General features: G+C 40.8%; 1 protein-coding gene across 1 annotated transcript in view; it reads left to right on the top strand.

Moving 5' to 3' along the window:
• The window catches only part of LOC124555386 (oxygen-dependent coproporphyrinogen-III oxidase), an 86,141-nt gene extending 75,104 nt beyond the window's left edge, over positions 1-11,037 (top strand). Inside the window, exons 7-8 of the mRNA XM_047129280.1 lie at positions 6,154-6,323; positions 10,847-11,037. Of these exons, the coding sequence (XP_046985236.1) occupies positions 6,154-6,323; positions 10,847-10,933 (257 nt within the window). The 3' untranslated portion in view covers positions 10,934-11,037. The remainder of the gene's footprint in view (positions 1-6,153; positions 6,324-10,846) is intronic.
• Positions 11,038-24,601: the final 13,564 nt, after the last annotated feature.

The raw sequence follows: 24,601 nt of genomic DNA, 5'->3' as shown, positions 1-24,601 counted from the left end.
TTCCAATTTACTTTCTTCGTATCTGTTGATGTTATGTGATCTAAAGGGTTGTAGAAGTGGTTATGAAATTGCAGTGGTGTAGCCGATGTATTTATATGAGTGATTGCTTTGTGTATTTTGCTAGTTTCTGCTCATTCTATAAAGAAGTTTCTTAAATTGTCTACCTGTCCATAATGTAGGTTTTTTATGTCGGTAAATCCCCTTCCTCCTTCCTTTCTGCTTAATGTGAATCTTTCAGTTGCTGAATGTATGTGATGTATTCTATATTTGTGGCATTGTGATCGTGTAAGTGTATTGAGTGCTTCTAGGTCTGTGTTACTCCATTTCACTATTCCAAATGAGTAGGTCAATATTGGTATAGCATAAGCATTTATAGCTTTTGTCTTGTTTCTTGCTGTCAATTCCGTTTTCAGTATTTTTGTTAGTCTTTGTCTATATTTTTCTTTTAGTTCTTCTTTAATATTTGTATTATCTATTCCTATTTTTTGTCTGTATCCTAGATATTTATAGGCATCTGTTTTTTCCATCGCTTCTATGCAGTCGCTGTGGTTATCCAATATGTAATCTTCTTGTTTAGTGTGTTTTCCCTTGACTGTGCTATTTTTCTTACATTTGTCTGTTCCAAAAGCCATATTTATATCATTGCTGAAGACTTCTGTTATCTTTAGTAATTGGATGAGTTGTTGATTTGTTGCTGCCAGTAGTTTTAGATCATCCATGTATAGCAAATGTGTGATTTTGTGTGGGTATGTTCCAGTAATATTGTATCCATAAGTGGTATTATTTAGCATGTTGGATAGTGGGTTCAGAGCAAGGCAGAACCAGAAAGGACTTAATGAGTCTCCTTGGTATATTCCACGCTTAATCTGTATTGGCTGTGATGTGATATTATTTGAATTTGTTTGGATATTAAGTGTGGTTTTCCAATTTTTCATTACTATGTTTAGGAACTGTATCAATTTAGGATCTACTTTGTATATCAAAAACTTTTTGGTAATCACTGTATGCATAGTGTAGCGACCTTTGTTTAGTTTTAGCTTGATATATCACCTCTGCATCTATTATCAGTTGCTCTTTACATCCTCGTGCTCCTTTGCAACAGCCGTTTTGTTCTTCATTTATAATTTTGTTCTGTGTTGTATGTGTCATTAATTTCTGTGTAATGACTGAAGTTAATATTTTGTATATTGTTGGTAGGCATGTTATGGGGCGATATTTAGCTGGGTTTGCTGTGTCTGCTTGATCTTTAGGTTTCAGATAAGTTATTCCATGTGTAAGTGTATCAGGGAATGTGTATGGGTCTGCAATGTAACTGTTAAATAATTTAGTTAGATGTGAATGTGTTGAGGTGAACTTCTTTAGCCAGAAATTTGCTATTTTATCTTTCCCAGGGGCTTTCCAATTGTGAGTAGAATTAATTGCTTGGGTGACTTCATGTTGCAGAATTATCACTTCAGGCATTTATGGCATCATCTTGTATGTATCTGTTTCTGCTTGTATCCACCGTGCATGCCTGTTATGTTGTACCGGGTTTGACCATATGTTGCTCCAGAAGTGTTCCATGTCTGTTATGTTTGGTGGATTGTCTATTTTAATGTGTGTGTTATCTATTGTCTGGTAAAATTTCTTTTGGTTTGTGTTGAATGTTTGGTTTTGTTTCCTTCTATTTTCACTTTCTTTTGCATCTTCTAAGTCGTTTGGCAATGCTTGTAATTTCTGCTTCTTTTCATCTAATTGCTCTATCGCTTCTTGTTGTGAGATTTTACCTAACCTTTTTCATTTTTTTTCTGACATTTAGTGTCCTATAACTTGTGTTAGCTGTCCGATGTCTCTTCTAAGTTTTTCTATTCTGATCTGTAGCCTGTGTTGCCATGCTGGTTTTGTGGGTTTCTTCTGTGTGTTGGTTGGTTCTGATCTCTGCCTAGTGTGTATATTTAGTGTAGTGAGTGCTCCTATATAAACCAGTAGTTGTAACTCTTCCATAGTTGTGTTTTCATTTATTTTGTTGTGTATGATTGTGTTGATAGTTTTTATTGTTTCGACTTGTGGGTTATTTGGCGGTCTATGCAAGAATGGTCTAATGTCTGTATTTGTGTCTTTGTATTCTATATATATCAGCTGAAATTTTTCTTCTGTATCTAACATGTGTGTTACTTCGAGTTCTATTTGTGCTTGTTCTGGTAGCTGTCTTAAGATTTCGTTTTCCTCTGATTGTTTAATTGATGCGTGTTGTTCTTTGTTTGTTTGCTCTGGGATGTTTGAGTCCATTACTGTATTTTCTTCTTCTTCTGATTGCACATTATTTTGTTCCAGTATTTGTTGTACTTGTTGTTTGATGTTTTCTAATTCTGACTGGGGTATCCTGTTATTTTTGATTATTACACGGATCTGATCAGCTAGTCGTTGTTCTGTTAAAAATTTTAATTCTGGGTATCTGGTAATAAATGTTGTGTATACTTGTGATCTGTATCCAGTTGTGTTGGTTCCTCGGTTTGTTGCTTGGTAATAACAGAACATGAGGTGTCAATTAACTTCATCTGACCATCTCATCCTCTGTCTTTGTTTTCCTTCTAGGGTGGTTGCAGGAAGCATATCCTGCAAAATACCTCTATTTGGATTTAAATCATTTTCCAGTTGGGTAGCAGTGTCGTTACTATTGTGGGTGGGCATAGGGTTCAAACGTCATCCCCGACCATGACGGCGCTTGTCTGAGGCTTCTTTAGTTCTGTCCTGAACCAACTAATCACACTAAAAGGGGGGTTAGCCCTATTAGTGGTTTGTTCTTTTCGTCGCCTTTTACGACTGGCAGAACATACCGGAGGCCTATTCTTTTCCCGGGCCTCCACGGGGGTATTATTATTATTATTATTATTATTATTATTATTATTATTATTATTATTATTCTTTAAACATCTGACATTAAAGTGCAGTTTGTCTTTGAAAGATAATTATCACTTAAAAATCTGGAGTAAACCTAGTGTCTGAGTATATAATGTTGTGTTGCAATTGGCATATTTCGAGATCATAAAAATTAATCACTGAAGTTCACACACTTTTAATCTGTTTAAAACAGTTTTCCACAATGCTGCAGTTAATAAATTTAACATAGATAATAAGAAATAAAAACAGAAAGTAACATGTGGTGACTGTTATAAATAATCCTCAGTAAGGGGACCTGGACATCATGGCCTGTAGTTTTCATTAGTATTTAGAAATTTAATAACTCAAAAACTTTAACTGACATTGGAATGAAACTTTAACCAAATAATTAGTATACTATGACCTCTATGTGAAAAAAATTTTAAAAACTGTGGAATACATTGTGAAGTGGACATTGATTTTTATCTTACATACTGAATTAACGTGTAATTTTTATTTTAGGTACGCTGCAGTTCCACACTATTTAAAATAAAAGGTCAAAGCAAATTTATTTGTTTTACTTATTAACTTGTTGAAAAAGTGAACCAGGAATATTTATCAATTTGTTGTTTTGTGTATTTAAAAAAAAAGTTTTTTAAAAGTCAATTTTTCCGCTAATTATTTAAGAACATATGACATGCTCCAGCTTAAAATAGTTAATGCATTGTTCAATAATGTGGTTTACTTGGCAGGCAAGTACTATATTATTATTCATACGATATTTTGTTTGATAACATTTCAGAACATTCCAGCTCTGTAATCTTGTTGATTCTAAGTGTCCTTTTCATCATCTTTAGTTTTCTTTCTTGTCTATGTTATTCTGGCCTCCATTGCCATGCTCCAGTAGCTTTTCCAGCTTCAGTGACACATTGCCTGTCCACTTATAGCAGCCCACTTTTCATGTTGTCCCCAGTTTTGATGCGTTCCTAGTCTGCTTATGGTTTCTGATCTGCTTGTCACTCCATCATTAAAACACATGAAAAGCTGACGTGCCATCAAAGACAGTTTCTGCCAAGCTTTCCCAATTGCAACTATTGAAGCTTTCATTCAGATACTGTGTTTTGCCATGTAAACATTTTTCCAGGAATTTAGAATCTGAAAGATCTCTATATATATTTGTGTTAGTTCTACCGTAATGGTTTCTGGCATGGTGTTTGCATGTGTGTCTTTCTCCATTTGCTTTACACGCATTATACTTGCACCATGAAGTCTTTCCTTTTGGGCAGAGGCCATGCTGTGAATACTCACCAGTGGATGTTCTGTGAAACAGAGTTGTCAAAATTGCTTTTCTTATCTCATTGACATTTTTTTATGTTTCTCCTGATGGCTAGACCATGATATTCTGTGAGGTTTTCTATCTCTGGTTCAGTGAGTCTGCCTTGTCTACCAATTTCTTTGCCATCAGTGAAGTTTTTTTTTTTTCCTCTCATGTCCTTGCAGAGTTTCCTAAGTCTTGCCCCCATTCTCTTCTGCACATTTTCCATACATTCTATTTTTTTATTTCAGTTTCACTATATGGTTTAGCAGCCACAACACTCCTAAAGCCTTTAGAGTCACCATCACCAAGGTTCTGAGTGTATCAGACATCGCGTCTAGCAAATGACGTGCTAAAAATAGAGACTTCTTCCTTGCATGCCATATCACCATTGAAACCTGCAAAGTTTCCATCACACTTGTGTTCATTTACCTTATTGGCACAAACGTGGCAGTGTTTTGTCACTATTCATGGTCCAGCACCTTCCCTGTGTCTACAGAGGTAACTGTAGAAATTCCATTCAACGATGTATGGTCTCTCGTCTGCCACGAACCGTCCAGTGCAGCAACAATATCAGTCAATTGACAAGTATCTACAGTTTCTTTTGCTGCCCTTTGCATAGATGCTTCACTGACTTCTGTTACTGCATTATGGAAACATTTACAATGCCTCTCAAATGTGATAGGTGACAGTGGGAAATCCATCATAGATGGAATATCTTGGCTGCTTTTCTTCCCTTCCCAATACACCTCACGACATAATCAAGGTGAATATTCACTTGTCTATACCGTATTTTGTACATATTACAGGAGATGTCGTTGTACATTTTGTTACTTTACACTCTTGCCATTCCACCACAATTTTGCCGGATAGGACTCTTCTCTTACTTACATCCTCACTAAATGTAAGGGATTTTGCACTGTTACAGTGTTTACATTTAGTATCAGACAAAATCAATTATGAAAGCTTGCACTTACTAATGTAAATGTTATTTTCACTATTTGCAACACCAACAGCTTGTTCATTTTTTGGTGATATGTTTCAACCTGCATTTTGAAGCACTACGTGGCAAACTTTTAGGCCTAACCTCACTTCACTGCGGCATAATGATTTCTTCATTTTCACAATTTACAATGAAATGCCTGTGTTGATTACCTTAAAAGTTATGACTGCAGTTTTACTTCTTCGTTTATGTCATTTTACTATGCAAAATGGTTAAAATATGCAGTCACAACAACAAGTTTACAACCCGAGCACCCGCTAAAAACATAAGTGAACTCAAGTAATCTACTTGTATTGCCAGAAAGATTTATTGCAATAGGTCCTTGCCCATTGTACTTTTGATGTGTTTTTCAAGGATATTACGCAAATGAGTTGCTGGAGAAATGATGATGCCAGACTTAAATAACAAGACATTATAGGCAAGGTTTTGTGTTTGACAGTAGTGTGACAGCTAGGCTTTCGTGCATCACATCTGCACTTAAAAACAAAAATGATGAAGGGCTGTACATAAAGTATAATTTTTTAGAAATGGGAAGAATCAAAAAATTTTATTAAATAAAAAATTCCATTTTTTTGGCCCTCATGACATCCATGGCCCCTTAAGCACCACATGAATTTTTTAGTTACAAAACTCAGAAGGAAAGATATAAAATACTGTAAGACTAACTAATTGTAGTATTTGTGCAAATCAACCAAAATGATATATGTTTTAATTTAAAAGTCATTGTCTTACTGGGCTTTACTGCTGTCTATTTCCTATTGTGAGCATCCTGTTGTCATTCTTGTTGTAGTTTTAGAATATATTTTAAATTGAAGTAGTTGTTCCAGATTGTAATTAGAGTATACCAACATGAAGGTATTAACCATGTTTTAAGTGTTAGTTAATCGAAGGATGATACACGTTGTTTCTGATAGTATTACTCATCTGTGATGCTGGACAAAACTTAAATATATAGTTAGTGTTCATGTCATTACAGTCAAGAAACATAAAGATGATGGTTACGGGTACAGAGAAAGAACCTGGCAGTTGCTTCGTAGAGGCCGTTACGTGGAATTCAACCTGATATATGACAGAGGAACAAAATTTGGCCTTTACACGCCTGGAGCTCGTTATGAAAGCATACTTATGTCTCTACCACTTGTAGCTGTAAGTATGTTATTTAAGAAAGTGAAGTCAAAGATTAACACTAATAGTGCACCCCAGTGTTTTTTTTTAATTTGATTCCTGAGCTGCTGCCTTTTTCTTTTTTTTTTTAGCATAATTTCAAAAATAAAATTTTATGTTGTTGCTTGTGATAGACACATAGTGGAGGAAGTTATTAATAGCCCTATTATAGAATGCTTTTAAAATGGTCTGTTGTTTTTTCCACTTTATATAACAGGTAGAGAGAGAGAGAGAGAGAGAGAGAGAGAGAGAGAGAGAGAGAGAGAGAGAGAGAGAGAGTGTGTGTGTGTGTGTGTGTGTGTGTGTGTGTGTGTGTGTGTGTGTTTCTTTCTTATGTTTACAGGACATTTTACTTCTAGTGATCACACGTCAGTACAGGTACCTGATAACAAATTATGATATTTTGAATGATAATCATCTATTACACTTGAAATGTGTTACTTATTCATCATTTTTCATCAGAATATAATTAGACATTAATATGTAGCATCATTTATAAAGTGAGGTATTCTGTTGTAATTTACTAGGATGCATCAAATCCTATGTGAGCAGAATTTTGTCCATTTACTTAGTATTGATAGTTTCGATATAAAGAAACATATGCGCACACACAGCTACTGCTTGCTTTTGTGCACGAGTTGTTCGTTATGTCATGTGATGATTCAGTCGCATGAGCTATATTATATGTGTACTAAGCTTACGTGTTTCTGAAATACTTAAAATGTTTATTGCTCTTCGGTTAGAAATTAATTGAGGAGTGTTCATTCCCACCTTAAAAATGTGCAGTTGTTGGCATTTGAAGGTAACACAATGATGCTTAATGTGCTTTTCCATGGCTTAAGGTGCCATTTTATATTGTATGGGGTGTATAAAAAAAGAATCATCCAATTTATATTTTTGAAACTAGTAAACATACACAATGAATTTTGTTCTTTGATGAATGGGACACTCAGTTTTTTAATTTTTTTTATTATTTTTTTTTTTTTTACGTACCTCTTCATAGGTGTTCAATATGCCCCCCTTGAGATGCACAGTATATGTCGGTGCAGTATTCAAATTGTTCCCACACTGCAGCAAGCATGTCTTGAGTTACAGCTTCCACAGCTGCTGTTATGCGATGTCTCAGTTAATTTATTGTTGTTGGTAACGGAGGCACATAAACAAAGTCTTTTATAAATCCCCACAAGAAATAATCAGATACAGTCAGGTCTGCTGACCTTGGAGGCCAGAAATCCTAAGAGAACTGCTCAGATTGTCACCCAGGTCATTTATATAGACCAGGAACAGCAGAGGTCCCATGATGCTTCCCTGGGGAACACCTGATATCACTTCAGTTTTACTCGATGATTTGCTGTCTATTACTACGAACTGCGACCTTCCTGACAAGAAATCACAAATCTAGTCGCACAACTGAGATGATACCCCATAGACCCACAGCTTGATTAGAAGTCGCTTGTGACGAACGGTGTCAAAAGCTTTCCGGAAATCTAGAAATACAGAATCAACTTGAGATCCCCTGTCGATAGCAGCCATTACTTCGTGCGAATAAAGAGCTAGCTGCGTTGCACAAGAACGATGTTTGCTGAAACCATGCTGATTATGTATCAATAGATCGTTCCCTTCAAGGTGATTCATAATGTTTGAATACAGTATATGCTCCAAAACCCTACTGCAAACCGACGTCAATGATATAGGTCTGTAGTTCGATGGATTACGCCTACTACCCTTCTTAAACACTGGTGCGACGTGCACAATTTTCCAATCTGTAGGTACAGATCTATCGGTGAGCGAGCGGTTATATATGATTGCTAAGTAGGGAGCTATTGTATCAGCATAATCTGAAAGGAACCTAATCGGTATACAGTCTGGACCTGAAGACTTGCCCGTATCAAGCGATTTGAGTTGCTTCGCAACCCCTAAGGTATCTACTTCTAAGAAACTCATTACAGAACTCTACACATTGTTGTTTGTCACCTTCACGAAGAGCTTGCAGTAGCTGAATTTTGTATGGTTTCATGTGTAAATGTTGATGCAACACACACCAGATGGACATCTGGGGCATGTTGAGTTGTTGAGATGCATGGCAAATGGATTTCTGAAGACTCCTTGTGAAACTATAGCGGATGCATTTGATGTTTGTGTCAGACACTTGGGGATGGCCCAGCGATTTCCTGTTACACAAACAACCTGTTTCTCAGAATTGTTCATGCTGTTGTCTAATGATCTGTACTGCAGGAGGATCCACACCATACCTAGTATGAAAGTCATGCTGAACAGTTATTACTGAACCGCCCTGCACAAAATGTAGAGCACAAAACACTTTCTGGTGTCCCAACACCACTTTTACTAGAACTGAAGTGGGTGCACACTGCTGCTACCTAGTGGGAACCATGTAAAACTCTAGAGTTTGTTCTTTCCAACAGTACATTGTTCATGCACATATATCAGATAACATAATAGTTACGATTTTTTATATCGGATGATTCTTTTTGATGTACCCTGTATTTCTTATCCAAGAATTTTCAGTTCTCAACAAGAGCTCTTCATATATTAAAGAATTTTAGTTCACAGCTCTTTTTGAATGTTCAGTTGATTTATGGAGCCATCTAACATAGTCAACTCATTGTTGAATCTTAATACTTCAGACTTCCTCTGTTGGTGAATGAGGAATCTGTTGTGTGTATAGAAGCTCTGCTGACCTTATGAATCCCAATGTGAGCAATAACACAAAATGTACCCATGAATTGGGAGAGTAAAAATCTTGTTGATTTATCATTATCAGACAGTTAGTGATATAATAAATTTTCTACAGTCTTCTTTTTCTGTTTTAATTACCTGACTTAATGGACCCACCACCAGCAAACTTTGAAAGTTTTACAAATTTGAGAAACTTTGTTCTGTTTGTTTTTTAAACAAAGCATGTTACACAAAATTATTTGGTTTAATATTTTGCACCGTTGTTTTTACTGCATTTTGGTCACATACACACTGCCATTGGAGGAAAACTTTTATGGACATATAAAACAGAGTAAGCTTGCAAAATTTTCAGATCATTTTGTTAAAACATCTGTATGAATGAGAGTTACTTCATAATGCAACGTGTCATTCTCTTTCTATAATATTTACTAGTTACTTACTCCATTTTCTAAATACAGCAATGGACCATTACATATCAAATTACATTTATGTGAATACTTAACTAAGTTCACAGTATTGAGCATACTACTTTTCCTTAGATCTGTTTGTGTCTTCTACTATTGCTCTAACATTTGGATTTATATTCAGGGGCAAACAAAATCTCATTTGTCCCATATCAATAATTTTATTCATTATGCATCATCTTTTCTTGCTCCATATTCTATGTAGGCATGGGAAGTACAGTGTTCATCTAGGTACGCACCTAGCTACCTGTTGACCACATCCCATTGAATTATTGTCTGATTTACTTTGATTTATGGGTCTCTCATAAGTCTTCCTTTAAGTAACAGATACATTGATTTTTGAAGTGCGACCTGGAGTCGTGCCTGTGAACACCATGTATGAATAATGTTAAGGTGTTCGCTACAGTTATTTACCAGCAAATCTCAATTACTGGCAATTACAAAATGTAGCAATTTGCCAGTGTACACTACAGCTCATAATAGTTCCTGGATCTTTTATAATCTTTCCAGGAGTGTTTCTAAGTTAACATCCCAGAATTTAGGACTGAAAATAGAACCCTTAGGACATCCCTTCATTATAGGTTCAGTGACTGTTAATGTAGGACATGATGGTGTCACATAGCACTCTCTACAGGTACCCAAGAGACAATAGTATAACATTCTTGGGCAGCTCATTTCCTTCAGTCTTCTAAAGAATAAAGGATACCATAAGTTACCGAAAATACCAGAAATGTCTATCATTCATATCTTCTACATATTTGTCTCAATAGTGTATAATAGTTTTCCTGAATCATTAATTTCACCCTCTTTACATTTCCGATGCTGAATCTATATTTGATACTATTTCATCATGTGGTATTTTAATCTGCTGGATAGCCTTTTCTTCCAAAATTTTACCCATTACTTTTCTCAGGCAGATAGGCTGGTATGACTTGGGGAGTGAGAGATCTTTATCTTCTCCCTTTTTTTATAATGGCAGCTGTTGATGATTTCCAGCACTTTGATAAATGTCCCTGGATCATACATTTTTTGATTGATATGCTCTTGTAAGGGACTACATAGGGAATTAAAGATTGCACCATTTGCCTGCTGTGCTATTCCAAGAGTGGAGCTCCAGTCTTTTTCATATTTAGATTGGATAATTCCATTAATACAAAAAAAGATAGCAACAAAGTAAAGGATGCTGATTTATATTTTGCCATATTTATCACATCATTGACCCCCTTATGCGTGTGAATAACTGAAAAATTGTGTCGTCATCTGATGTAACATTAATTTATTGCACTAAAATATTTACTTTGTGTTGAGATCATCTCACTAACTAGTAATGTAATTTTGTTTTAGCGATGGGAGTACATGCATGAACCAGATCCAGATTCTCCAGAAGCAAAATTGATGGAAGTGCTCAGAAATCCAAAGAACTGGGTATAATTTTGTAAGCAGAATCATGACCTAAAAACTGAAGAGTATATTTTTGTAATAACAGTATTCAACTGTGTGCTGGTTTTGTAAATATAAGAATTGTGAAACTTTTATATAGTCGTTTCAAAGTCATAGTTGTTTTATATAGTATTGATGTGTGGGTGAAAAATACTGATTCATAAGTCCTTAAAAAAATTGTATGTATTTCTCTTGTGCATTTTAATTCCATGTGCTTTCAATATTTTTGAAAAGATTGTGGTAAGTACTTACTATTAATTACACTTGATTCTTCCTTTTTATGCAAGGTTGTATAATGTACACCAATCTTTTTCAGCTGCCTTCACTTTAAAAAAAAAAAATAAAAAAAAACAGTTAATTTTTATGTCTGAAAATGTAAGTGCCAATATCTGCTATATTCGACACCAAGTCATTCATACAATACTATTACCAGATAGTAGAAGCATTCAGTCATTTGAAGGCACATAAACAGAACTAAGAAGTTAGCTAACTTTTGGATCAAATCCCTATTATTTGGTGTCCAACAGAACTTCCCAGTACCATACAATACAATTACCTATACTCTAATGAGTATCTGAATTGACACACTGCCTGAGACCACTATGATTATTGTGACAAGTAATTGCAAGGGCGTAGCATGCTGGAAGTTTTGGACAGCTGTATTAACTTATGGCATTCAATAGGTGGCTATATCTCACAGAGGTTGAGAATGTGATTCAAGCAGAATTTGTATTCATTGTACCACCTCATCATCAGTAATTCATATGTGCTCAGCAGCATTAATGTCAAGTGGTCATGGGGCTGAGGCAAGTGTTCATGGAGTGTTCATTATGCCACTCTTAGTAGGAGGGATGAGATTGTGCATTGCCTTGCAGAATGAACAAGTCTGTATCAGTTATTGTATCAGCACACACTACTCAGCAGTTCCCTATGCCATTCGTGTGTAAAGGATGATCCCGATCACCATTAAAGAAACAAACTCTGCAGGCAGAAAGTTGGAAATATTGATTTTTATACTGTTTTATGAATAGGGATGGAAGCTGGACTGAATGAATAAGTTCAGCAGCTTAGAAAATGAATGTGATATAGACGTTGACAAAAGGGCCAATTGGTTAACAAAGCCACATATAAGAAAAAGGCAAAAGATGTTGCAGGCATGAAGAAAAGGGGGGAAATCTCAAATGAAGTAAAATAACCATCAAGGAAAAGGTGAGTGATAATAGGAACATGATAGAATGTGCTGAATTAAATAAAACAATAAAAGGATGGCAGAATAATTAGACAGAGAGAGGATTTTATACCTGTTTTTCATGAGTTTTTGAATATTTGTCTAATTCAAGAAATTATTTTGAAACAGAGACAGTGAAAATAACATCATTCTGGAAGTAATGTCAGATAAGATGTATATAGTTATTTGAGGTGTGAAGAAAGGAAAAGTAGAACTGATTAAGGCTGGAGGAAAAGGTATACAAATGGAACTTGAAAATTTATTTACGGAATATTGACAAAAGATGATGATTCCCCAAAACTTGAACAATGTTCTAACTACTCCCCTTCACAAGGAAGAAGACACAAAATACTGAAATAGCTATATGTTCTCTCACTGTCGTCATATGGTGCATGGTGGAAGGTACCTTTTCAACTGCTTATCGTTGTATTTTTCTGTCCCACTCATAAATGGGACAAGGGAAAAATAGATGATGATAAACCACTGTATGAACCCTAATTTCTCGTCTTGTCTTCACAGTCCGTGCACGAGATGTGTGTTGGTGGCCGTAGAATCGTTCTGCTGTTAGTCGCAAATGCTGGTTCTCTAAACTTTCTCAGTAGTGTGTTGCGAAAAGAAAATTGAACATTGCCTTCTTTCCAGGGGGTTCCCATTTGAGTTACCGAGCGAGGTGGCGCGGTGGTTAGCACACTGGACTCGTATTCGGGAGGACGACGGTTCAATCCCGCATCCGGCCATACTGATTTAGGTTTTCCGTGATTTCTCTAAATTGCTCTAGGCAAATGCCGGGATGGTTCCTTTGAAAGGGCACGGCTTACTTCCTTCCCCATCCTTCCATAATCTGACGAGACCGATGACCTCGCTGTTTGGTCTCTTCTCCCAAACAACCCAACCCAACCTCATTTGAGTTTATGTAGCATTTCCACAATACTCACTCATTGACTGAATTTATTGGTAACAGATCTAGCAGCACCTTGAATTGATTTTATTTCATCGTTTAATCTCAGCTGTTGGGGATCCCAAACATTCGAGCAGCACCCAGGAATGGATTGCATGAATGTTCTATATGTGGTCTTCATTATAGATGAGCCACACTTTCCCAGAATTCTCCCAATAAACAGAAATTGACCATTCGCCTTTCTTACACCCAGACTTTCGTGCTTGTTCCATTTTGTGTCACTTCACAGTGTTATGGGTAAATACTGAATTGATGTGACTGTGTCAAATAGCACACCACTAATACTGAACTCAAACGTTACAGACTTGTGTTTCCTACTCATCTGCATCAGTTTACATTTTTTCACATTTAGAGCAAGCTGTTGTTCATCCCATCAAATAGAAATTCTGGTGAAGTCATCCTCTATTCTGCTAGAGTTACTCAGTGACACACTTTTCCTATGCATTATAGAGTAATCAACAAACAGCTGCCAATTACTGCTCAGCCTATCCATCAGATAGTTTATGTATATAGTTTATGGAGCACTCCTGATGATACCATTGTCTTTGTGTTGTCGGCCAGGACAACTAGCCTCTGTTCTGTAATGTACGGAATATTCACTAAAATTATCACTAACCACAAAAAAAAAAACAACATAAGGTTTCAATCAGATAAAGAATTAAATATGCTGTGGAAAGGGATGTAGCAGAATGACAGTTTTGAAATCTTGAACAAAATTACGGAAATGAACAATGAATATAAATTACCAATTTGACCAAGATTCATAAATATTGATATCTGGTCCCTTCAGCCCCCACAAACCGTAAATTTTGATAAAGTTTTTGATTCGGTTTCCACAGAATCTGTTTTGGCAATCCGTGAGAAATGAGGTATTGATTCAATGTTTGTTAAGTTTACTGGAAAATTTGTTTCCAATTGCTACTGTGAAACTTCATCAGGATAATGAGAAATTCAGAACTGGAAGATGAAGCAGACAGAGAGATTCTATATCATGGAAACTGTCTTCAACAGCATTAGTGGAAGTTTTTAGATCCTTAAATTGGGGAAAATGAAGAGGTAATATGTATTGATGGATCATATATGAACCTCCATTGTTTTGCTAATGACTGTTTCCTTCTAGTACACACAAATTAATACAGCATGTGGAAGAACTTGATATATCAAGTTTGAAAGTAAGCCTTAAAATCAATTACAATAAAAGTAAAATTATGTGTAAAACACACACTGAAAATTGTACAAAATTACAGTAAGTCCTTAGAATCATTTGTTCAGTTTTGTATTTGGGGCAGTTGAGAACAACAACTGGATAGAGTGTAAAAGAAATAAACAGATGAATAACAACAGTCTGTTGTACTTTGATAAATTAAATAGGATTACAAAACTGATCTACAAATGTGTGAAGTGAAAAGTTCACAATCAGTGTGTGTTACCTCTTCTGACATATGGCAGTGACACCTGGACTTGTAATATGAAAATCATTTCAAAATTGAGGATTAGCGAGCAAGCAGTGAAGAGATGCATGTTGAGAATTACTACCAGATACAGTGAAACAAACAAATGTATCTGGGAATGGACTGGAATAGACACATAATTATAACTATAATCAAAATTATATGGAGGTGGACAGGACTTTGAGCCAACTGGATGGATGATTATGGTGATTGTAATGGCAAGCGAAGGAGGCTTGTTGCTGGATCCTAACAGATGAGAATGGAGGAGACAATAACCTAATGGAGTGTGGGTAGAAGACAAGCAGACGCAACATGGGGTCATGTCTAGAGGTGGTCTTTATGCAGCAGTGGATGTCAAACAGCTGGTGGTGGTGATGCCGTGCCATTGGTATTTGACAGCAAGCACCCCACAACTCTTCAGACCAGGTAAGGATTTGTCGAATAGCCATCTTGATAATCTGTATGTCCTGTAATGCACACTTATGAGAGGCAGAATATGGTTATGGATTTTATGGCTACTCATGTGTCATTGTTCTTCTTCAGAAAGAAGCTATTGAATGAACTGCAGCACTGTGGGTGGTCTCTTAGCTGTTAAAATTTAAAGTTGCAATGGAGACCCCTTTTATCAATTGAAGACATGAAGTCTGTAAATGAGTCTGCAATAATTTTATTTTTGGCACTTTTATTTTCACAAGTCCGTCTTGATCTCACAGATTTCTTTACACCTTATTACCAGTTTCGGCTTACCACCATCTTCAGATTGTACCATGTACTCACATGTTTAACTCGACAGTGATTTTTTATTTAATGATCTGAAGATGGCAACAAGCCAAAACCGGTAATAAAATGTAAAGAAATTTTGTGATCAAGACAGACTTGTGAAAATAAAAGGAGACCCCTTTCAACAAATGATGTGTTGTTGTTGTTGTTGTTGTGGTCTTCAGTCCTGAGACTGGTTTGATGCAGCTCTCCATGCTATTCTATCCTGTGCAAGCTTCTTCATCTCCCAGTACCTACTGCAGCCTACATCCTTCTGAATCTGCTTAGTGTATTGATCTCTTGGTCTCCCTCTACCATTTTTACCCTCGACGCTGCCCTCCAGTACTAAATTGGTGATCCCTCGATGTCCTACCAACCGGTCCCTTCTTCTAGTCAAGTTGTGCCACAAACTTCTCTTTCCCCCAATCCTATTCAATACTTCCTCATTAGTTATGTGAGCTACCCATCTAATCTTCAGCATTCTTCTGTAGCACCACATTTCAAAAGCTTCTATTCTCTTCTTGTTCAAACTATTTATCGTCCATGTTTCACTTCCATACATGGCTACTCTCCATACAAATACTTTCAGAAATTGGGCGCCGCCATATTGCTTTCCATTCTGTTTTGTGCTGCCGACTGCGTAAGACGTTGTAAATATTCTCGCTTAATAAAGTCATATTAATGTATGTTGGTGTGTTATTTAATGATCACCGCCGCTCCTCGTATCAGGAATAACCACATTGGTGACCCCGATCTGTTTTAGTTCAGTTCATGACTGCTATTAACAGTGATTTGAATTGTGCTACGAATAATGTTTCAACAACCATTCAGTCCCTGTAATCCGACTTCTCAGACGCAGTTTTTCCAATTGGAAAATGAACCCATACCGGAAATCACGCCGCAGTTTCAGTGCCAAAGTGAACTCCACTGTCTACCGGATTTTAACCTACGTGGCTCCGAGATAACCTCAACGGTTTCCGCTTGGCCGCCGCAGCATGTTCTCATGCCTACAGCTGCCTCACGACTGTCGGACTGCATTCTGCTTATCGACGCCCCAGCACTGCCAGCACCTGCCGTTCCTGCTCATTTGCTGCACCCACACATGACGCCTGCTCTACAGCCGCAGACTACACAACTCTCCACAGACATCTTACAACCGCTCAGGTATGATGCATCCGCACTGCGTGCCATCCCAGCTCCTATTCGTCTCTCACACGTTTACCCGACGGTTTCGTCCGTCTCTGCCATGTCGGTTTCAACCGCGCCTGCTACACTCCCACACCCATTGTTACCAGCTCCGGCATGCCTACCGCCTGCTCCCGCGGCGACACCGGCCGCCCCACCCGCGCCGGTCCACAACGTTTCATCGACTTCCGCGCCAGGTTCTTTCGCTTGGCAAACACCGGTCGCGTGCTCACCAATACGAACTGCACCTGTTTCCACGGTACTGGAGAGTCTTCTGCACCCAACCGTGCCCCCACCAGCCGGGGCCCCAGCAACTGTACCTGCCTACACTATGCAACTGAACTCACATGTCAAGACTGAATTCTCTTCTTGCACTCCTGCTGCTTGTAAATCGTGTGGTTTTGTCCCTAATCACCAGATTAGTACAGCTACTGTGTGCCAGTCTCCTGGTGTCTACAATCCCGATTTGGCACCACTCTACACTGCTACACCGTCTGCACCTCCAAGTAGTGTGTTCGCTGCGCCGACCGTTCCTCAGTACCTCGTGCCTATCAGATTCCCAAAACTGCCAGCCCTACAAGTGGAGAACCCTAAGACATGGTTTGCATTAGTGGGTAAAATGTTGGACATTCGTGGCGTCCAAGATGTCGGAGCCCGATTTGTGTGCCTTCTTCGTCACCTGCACGATCACACGGATCTTATTAGTGACCTGCTGCTTTCGCCTCCCATGCAGAATAAGTACGAATTTGCTAAAGCTTGTATCGTTGAACACTTATCCCGTCCTCCTGCTGAGTCGATCCAACGCATTATCCATGAGGAACACATTGATGACCGTACCCCGTCACAGCTGTGGCGCCACTTACGTGCCCTTGTGGACACAGACTTTCTACCAGACGTCGCACTTTGGACAATTTGGCTACTTAAACTTCCTTCTGAGCTACAACAGCAGCTATTGTCCCATGTCTCTGAGCCCCTCGAAGCACACCTGCGCATCGACAACCATGCCTATAGCATCATTCAACACCGTTACCTTCAGCATTCGAGTCCGGCATCTGCCGCACCCACGCATTATGCAGTAACAGAAGCCAAGCCTGGCCGCGGCAAGACATGCGCCTCGCTGTCAGCGCAAGCAACGGCCCCGCCACCCCGCGGTTGCCAGACTGCACTAACTACTTTTACGTTGCCGCCCCAAAGGTCACAGGAGATGGCCGAGCGAGCACCTGAGTACACTCCGGCCGCACAGCTGGCTGCCTCACCGCCCAGCCATGCTCCTGCACTGCAAGCTGGCTCTCCTTATTGCTGGTTCCACACTAACTTTGGTACACGGCTCACAACTGCAAACCCCCGTGCGCTTTCGCAAATGCTTACAGCGGGCACGTCTAGGCGCCATGTCCCACCGCGCTGCCTCACGGCGCCTACCAGCATCTCGTCTGACGCCTGCTGCACTGTCATCTGCTTCGTGTCTCTTCATCGAGGACACCAACACCGAACTCTGTCTTCTAGTGGATACTAGAGCCGACATTAGTGTTATCCTGCCCTCCCTCGCCCCTAACATAGATCCCTTATCTACACCACCACTGACAGCTGCTAACAATTCCCCGATTAGGGTGCTAGGTTTCTCACATCTCCTGCTTAAATTTGCCCCAGATCAGGTTTTCCCCTGGACATTTTACGTTGCGGAAGTTGATGCACCTGTACTGGGCCTCGATTTTCTTCATCACTATGCCCTCTCCCCTAGTCTGAAATCCAGCTGTCTGACTCACGTCTCCAGTTTGAGTGTTCCTGGTGCATCACAACATTCCCCCCCTTAGCTCGAAGTTCCTACTGACTGTTCACACTCTGCCCTTTCAGAGTGTGTGTCATTTGCTGCAAACCTTTCTTCTACTCTCTCAGCTTTCTTGCGTGAATGTTCAGACATCGATGTGTTGCGCACTCAGAATGTCGACCTGCATGTTCGCATTGATGAAGTCTATGGGCAACTGTTGCAGACACAACAGCAGCTTCTGCAACTCCGCACACCCACTCTTGCAATCGTGGACTCGCCTCCTCAGCCTGGTCATTGTTCTGCAGCTGTGATCCCATTAACGGTTCGGCCTGCCTCTGCCCCTACCCCCCCGTCTGCCCCTACCCCCCCCCGTCTGCCCCTACCCCCCCCCGTCTGCCCCTACCCCCCCCCCCCCCGTCTGCCCCTACCCCCCCCGTCTGCCCCTACCCCCCCCCTTCTGCCCCTACCCCCCCCCCCCGTCTGCCCCTACCCCCCCCCCGTCTGCCCCTACCCCCCCCCCCCGTCTGCCCCTACCCCCCCCCGTCTGCCCCTACCCCACCCCCGTCTGCCCCTACCCCCCCCCCCCCCCGTCTGCCCCTGCAACCCCCCCCCCCCCCGTCTGCCCCTGCAACCCCCCCCCCCGTCTGCCCCTGCAACCCCCCCCCCCCCCGTCTGCCCCTACACCCCCCCCCCGTCTGCCCCTACACCCCCTCCCCCCGTCTGCCCCTACACCCCCCCCCCCCCGTCTGCTTCTCCCACGTTTTTGCATGCAATTGCCAATGGCACATTCCACAGGATAAACACAACTGAAGGACCCCCTGTGCAGCATAAGGCGCGCCGCTTAAATGCGCAGAAACTTCGCCGTGCTAAAGACATTGTTAAAGAACTTTTGGATTCCAACATTATTCGTCAATCTGATAGTAACTGGTCATCACCAGTCCATCTCGTGCCGAAGAAGGACGGTACTTTTCGCCTCTGTGGTGACTACCGTGCTCTTAATGCACGCACTACCATCGATAACTACCCTATCCCCCACATTCACGATTTCACCCAGATGTTGCATGGTTGCCAGATCTCCGTTCTCGATTGTAGCAAAGCATATCATCAGATTCCCATGTTCCCTGACGACATCCCCAAGACAGCCGTAATCACTCCATTTGGCCTCTTCGAGTACTGTTCCATGCCATATGGTCTCAAAAATGCCGCACAGACATGGCAACGCTTCATCGACGCACTGTTGTTTGACCTCCCTTTCGCCTATGCCTACTTAGACGATATACTGATTTTCTCTTCCTCACCTGTGGAACACACTCTCCATCTTTCCAGAGTGCTTGCACTGCTCGCTGCTAATGGAGTGGAGATCAACCACGATAAGTCTCAGCTTAGCAGTCCTGAGGTCACCTTCTTAAGTCACACAGTCACGGCCGAGGGCGTCCGCCCTACCTCCTTTCAGGTTGAACGCATACTTAGCCTCCCTTCCCCAGAGGACTTCGTTAAACTTCACCATTTTCTAGGCATGGTGAACTTCTACAGGCGCCACCTGCCCCATGCTGCGTCTATCCAGATCCCTCTGAAAGACGCTCTGGTGGGTAAGGATACTTAAGGCAAACGCAAACTCGTTTGGACACTGGAGATGGCCAATTCATTTAAAAATCTTAAAACAGCCCTCTCTAAAGCTGTCACACTCGCTCACGCTGCTCCTGACGCACCCATTACTATTATAGCTGATGCGAGCGACACTCTAATTGGCGCGGTCCTTCAGCAACATGTATTGGATACCCCCCAACCCCTCTGTTTCTTCTCCAAGAAATTAACCAAATCCCAGTCCAAATGGTCCGCCTTCGACCGTGAACTCCTCGCCCTGTACGAGGCGGTCAAGTATTTCAGATCAGATGTCGAGGGTCGCCTGTTCACGATTTATACAGATCACAGACCCTTGGCAGATGCAATCCGTAACCCCACACGCGATCTCCCCCCACGACGCTTTCTCCATATGGATTTCATATCCCAATATTCCACTGACGCACAATATACCCGAGGCGCTGACAATGTAGTCAGTGACTACCTGTCTCGTGTCAACATCATCACTATCCCACTTAACCTTACCAACCTGGCCCGGCGGCAAACCGAAGACCCCGATATTCGTGCTTTGAAACAAGACACAACCTCTTCCCTCTAACTGGAACAACGTGCATTCCCCGGCACCACAGAACCAGTCTGGTGCGATGTTTCCACTGGTAGCCCCCGCCCTCTCGTACCCGCAGCTCTCCGCCGCTCTGTTTTTGATGCACTCCACAACCTAGCTCACCCAGGCATCAAAGCCTCAACCAGATTGGTCACGGAGAGGTACGTCTGGCCCGGTGGTAAACATGATTATAGAATGTGGGCTCATGCCTGCGTACCGTGTCAGAGAGCTAAAGTGGGCCGCCATGCACTTCCTCCGCCAGGCACTTTCGACATACCTAAAGGACATCTACGACATGCCCGTATTGATATTGTAGGTCCCCTCCCTCCCTCCCTCCAAGGGCTTTCGATATATCCTGTCCCTTATTGATAGGATCACTAGATGGGTCGAGGCAGTCCCTTTGGAAGATATTTCGGCTGAGTCTGTGGATTGGTCCTTCGTTGCCACTTGGATTTCCCGATTCGGAAGCCCTACCTCACTGACCACCGACCAAGGTAGGCAGTTTGAATCACAGCTGTTCGCCTCCCTCTGTTCATACTGTGGCGTAGTGAAGTTTCACACAACCGCTTATCACCCCCTGGCCAATGGACTTGTGGAGCACTGGCACCGCATGCTTAAAGCCGCCTTTATGTGCCACGGTGGCCATTTGTCTGACACTCTCCCCTGAGTTTTGCTAGGCCTCTGCACCGCATACAAAGAGGAGTTGCAAGTCTCCATCGCCGAGATCCTTTACGGGGAGCCTCTGGTTTTACCAGCCGAATTTGTCGAGGATACGCCGCTACCAAGCTCTTCCAAGCTCCCAGCACTCGTCGAGAGCGTCAGAGGCCACATCGCACTCATCAAATCTCCCTTGCCCTCTACTCACTGTAAGCCTCCTGTGTCATGCATAAGGAACTGGCCACATGTGAATTTTTCATGACAACACAGTACAGACAACCCTACAGCCTCCCTACACTGGTCCGTTTAAAGTCCTGTCCCAAGGCCCTTCCACATTGTCGATACTTAACAACGGCAAACGAGTAACTGTTTCACTCCACCGAGTGAAACCTGCATGGATCTTGCAGGAGCACTCTGCAAGTGACCCCGACGTACATGACACCTGCCCTCCTTCCCAGGAATCCCATCATGATTTGGACGGGCCCACCACCCCTCCCCCCCTTCCTGCCCCCTTGCAGCCTACATCACGGGCCGACGACTGGTTGGCACAGTGATTATGTCCTAGCTTCAGTCGAGCTTGCTACACCTATTCCCAAGTGTTGTGCGTGTGATTTCACCATGGACAAGTGCTTTTGTGACCATCAAGTGTCCCACCCCCACCGGGCTGGCACAGCACTTGACGCACCACCGTGCTCCGCACTGCAAGGGGGGGCCTCTGTGATGACTATCGACTCTACGAGTGATATATATCTGCCATAGCAGGCTCTCTGACCCATGCGGACCTATTATGCACCGCCATATTGCTTTCCATTCTGTTTTGTGCTGCCGACAGTATAAGACGATGTAAATATTCTCGCTTAATAAAGTTGTATTAATGTATGTTGGTGTGTTATTTATTGATCACCACTGCTCCACGTATCAGAAATAACCACACATTCACGGCTGCTAAACAAACAATTCATAATACGAGGATTACAGTAAACACACCTGCAGAACACAAACAGCCATATGAAAATGCACTGCAGAAACCCAGACAGTGTGAAAACATCGAAAGACGTATCCCCCCAGACATTTGCTAGTGGTCGACTATGGCGTTTTACAGATGCAGCATGTTACCGAGTCAGGAGACCATAATGAACACAAGTTGAATTTTGTGACTACACTCTAATAAATGTGCCAGAACAACCATTATCAAGTTTTTGACCTTTCCTCCCCTTTCCCCGTATCTACACCACATTCTGATTGTTTAGAGCGCCATATTTTCACATGATGATAGGAAGTAGAACTATTATTTTTTCAGCATACTCCACAAATGCACTGATTAATGAGTATATCTACAATGATTTAGTGTCCTGTGATGTATACAGCCCACTCTGCAGTACTCAGAACACTGCTAGTTCAATTATAGCCACCAGGCACAGGCACCGACTCCATGGGGCTTGACGGTGTCTGAGCCCCCTCAGAAATTTGTATGGGGGAGCGGAGGCCCCCCCCCCCCCCCATAATTTAAGAAAATTATTAATTATGTTATGCTTTGTAAAATCGCAAAATTATGTTGGAATTTTTTATTTTCCTTGTTTGACGATAGTTGCCTTTTAAAATACATTCAGTAATGAGTTAAAACAAATGATTATTATGGTAGTAAGCAGCCCATCCTGCTGTCACAGTCATTCAGTGTGGATAGTTTTGTTCAGTGCATGCTGCAGACGTGTTTAGTGTTCAGACGTGTTTAGTGTTCAGACTTTAGTGTCTAGTGGACTATTTTATATGACTATATTTTATTCGTTTACGTTAGTCTCTTAGTGTATTGTGAATTATGTTTGCAATGGATAAATTTCTTACCAAAAAGGCGCACTTGGAAGTTGATGATACTACAAATCAACATCCAACAATTATTGTGTCATCAACTGCTTCATCGTCTTCAGGTGAGAACCATTCACAGCTGAAACCTGGGCAAACCAGTAAGGGAACATCATTTCAGAAGTCTTGGTTGATCAGATATGCAGGGCTAGAATATGAGGCATCTACCAAAAAAGCTTTTTGCAAAACCTGCAGAGAGGCAAATGCTAAGAATCTATTACAATTTTCTTCAAAAAAAAAGATGATGCATTTACTTCCACGGGGTTTTCTAACTGGAAAAAGGCTTTGGAAAAATTGAAATACCTGAGTTTAAAGATTGGTTAGGGCGTTTGGGGTATGAGTGGACGTCCCACGATATTCAAAACGAGATCATTGATCTACTAGGAAAGTCTGTGTTGAGAAAGGTAATGGCTTCAGTCAAGAAGACTGAACATTTTTCTATTATGGTTGACAAAAAAAGTGGTTCTTCGATTCACAAACAAGTGTCATTTTGTATTCATACTGTCGATGATTCCTTAATCATCAACGAAGAAGGTAAGTCCAAAGGACTAATAAAGTTAGTTTTGGAAATGCAACCAAAAGCACGTTATGTGCAACTTCACTGCTCACAGTTTAGACTTGGCGGTTGTAGATAGTCTCTGTCATCTTACATCTACGAGGGATATTATGGCTTTAGTCAAGGACTTAATAAACACTCTAAGGGAATCCAACGAAAGGATGGGACTTTTCAGAAGCATATGCTGTGAGAGTGCCAACGACCAAGCTGGTCTACAACCCCTTTACCCGACTCAATGCACTGTGCGAGCTTCTAGTATCTTGAGAATATTGAAAAACTTTGAAGAACTTCTAGAGTTTTTTGAAATATTTTTTGCAGAGCACAAAACAGAGGCAGGCTACAAATGTGCAGGCTACCTTGAGTCAATGGTACAATTCAAGACTGACTTATTTTTATGTTTTTATTGCCATGCAATGAACCCAGTAGAGGATGTCAATGAAAATATTCAATGCCCTCATCTAAGTGTTGCTGATCTGGAAAAAGTATATGAGGGCTTGCTTTGTATATTGACTGGAAGGAGTGACAGTTTTGTACACTTTTGGGAATTTTGTTGAAAAGAAAAACCTTCACAAGTTGATGATGATTTGCTTCCTCAGGATAGAAATATACCAAAGAAGTATGAAAGCAACGAAGCCAGCCCACCGCACACTTTCAAAACCCCATAGGAATACTACAAAGCTATTTACATTAAAGTTTGTCAAACTGTGCAATCTTGCATTACTGGGCACTTTGCTTCAACTGAACTCACACAGGTCATTGTAGTTGAACAAGAGTGCTTTATTTTAGTAAACAGAGGTGAAACAAATTTGGAAAAATCAACTGAGTTTTTCAAAAAACGACCTAGACATTGAGAGACTGCGCTTACACTTGAATATGTTAGCCGATATCGCTAATAAAAAAACAACTGTTCCTAAAAAACATGCGTGATGTAAGAAAGTACATTACACAATAGCCTGCAGTTTGGGAAATGTTACGTGAAGTAGTGAAGTGCATTAAGCTTCTCCAAGTAGTTCCAGTCACGACAGCAACGGCAGAACAGTCATTAAGTGCCCTTA

Source organism: Schistocerca americana, chromosome X (assembly GCF_021461395.2).
Source record: "Schistocerca americana isolate TAMUIC-IGC-003095 chromosome X, iqSchAmer2.1, whole genome shotgun sequence".
Classification (NCBI taxonomy): domain Eukaryota; kingdom Metazoa; phylum Arthropoda; class Insecta; order Orthoptera; family Acrididae; genus Schistocerca; species Schistocerca americana.
This window is presented reverse-complemented; position numbering and strand designations above follow the sequence as displayed.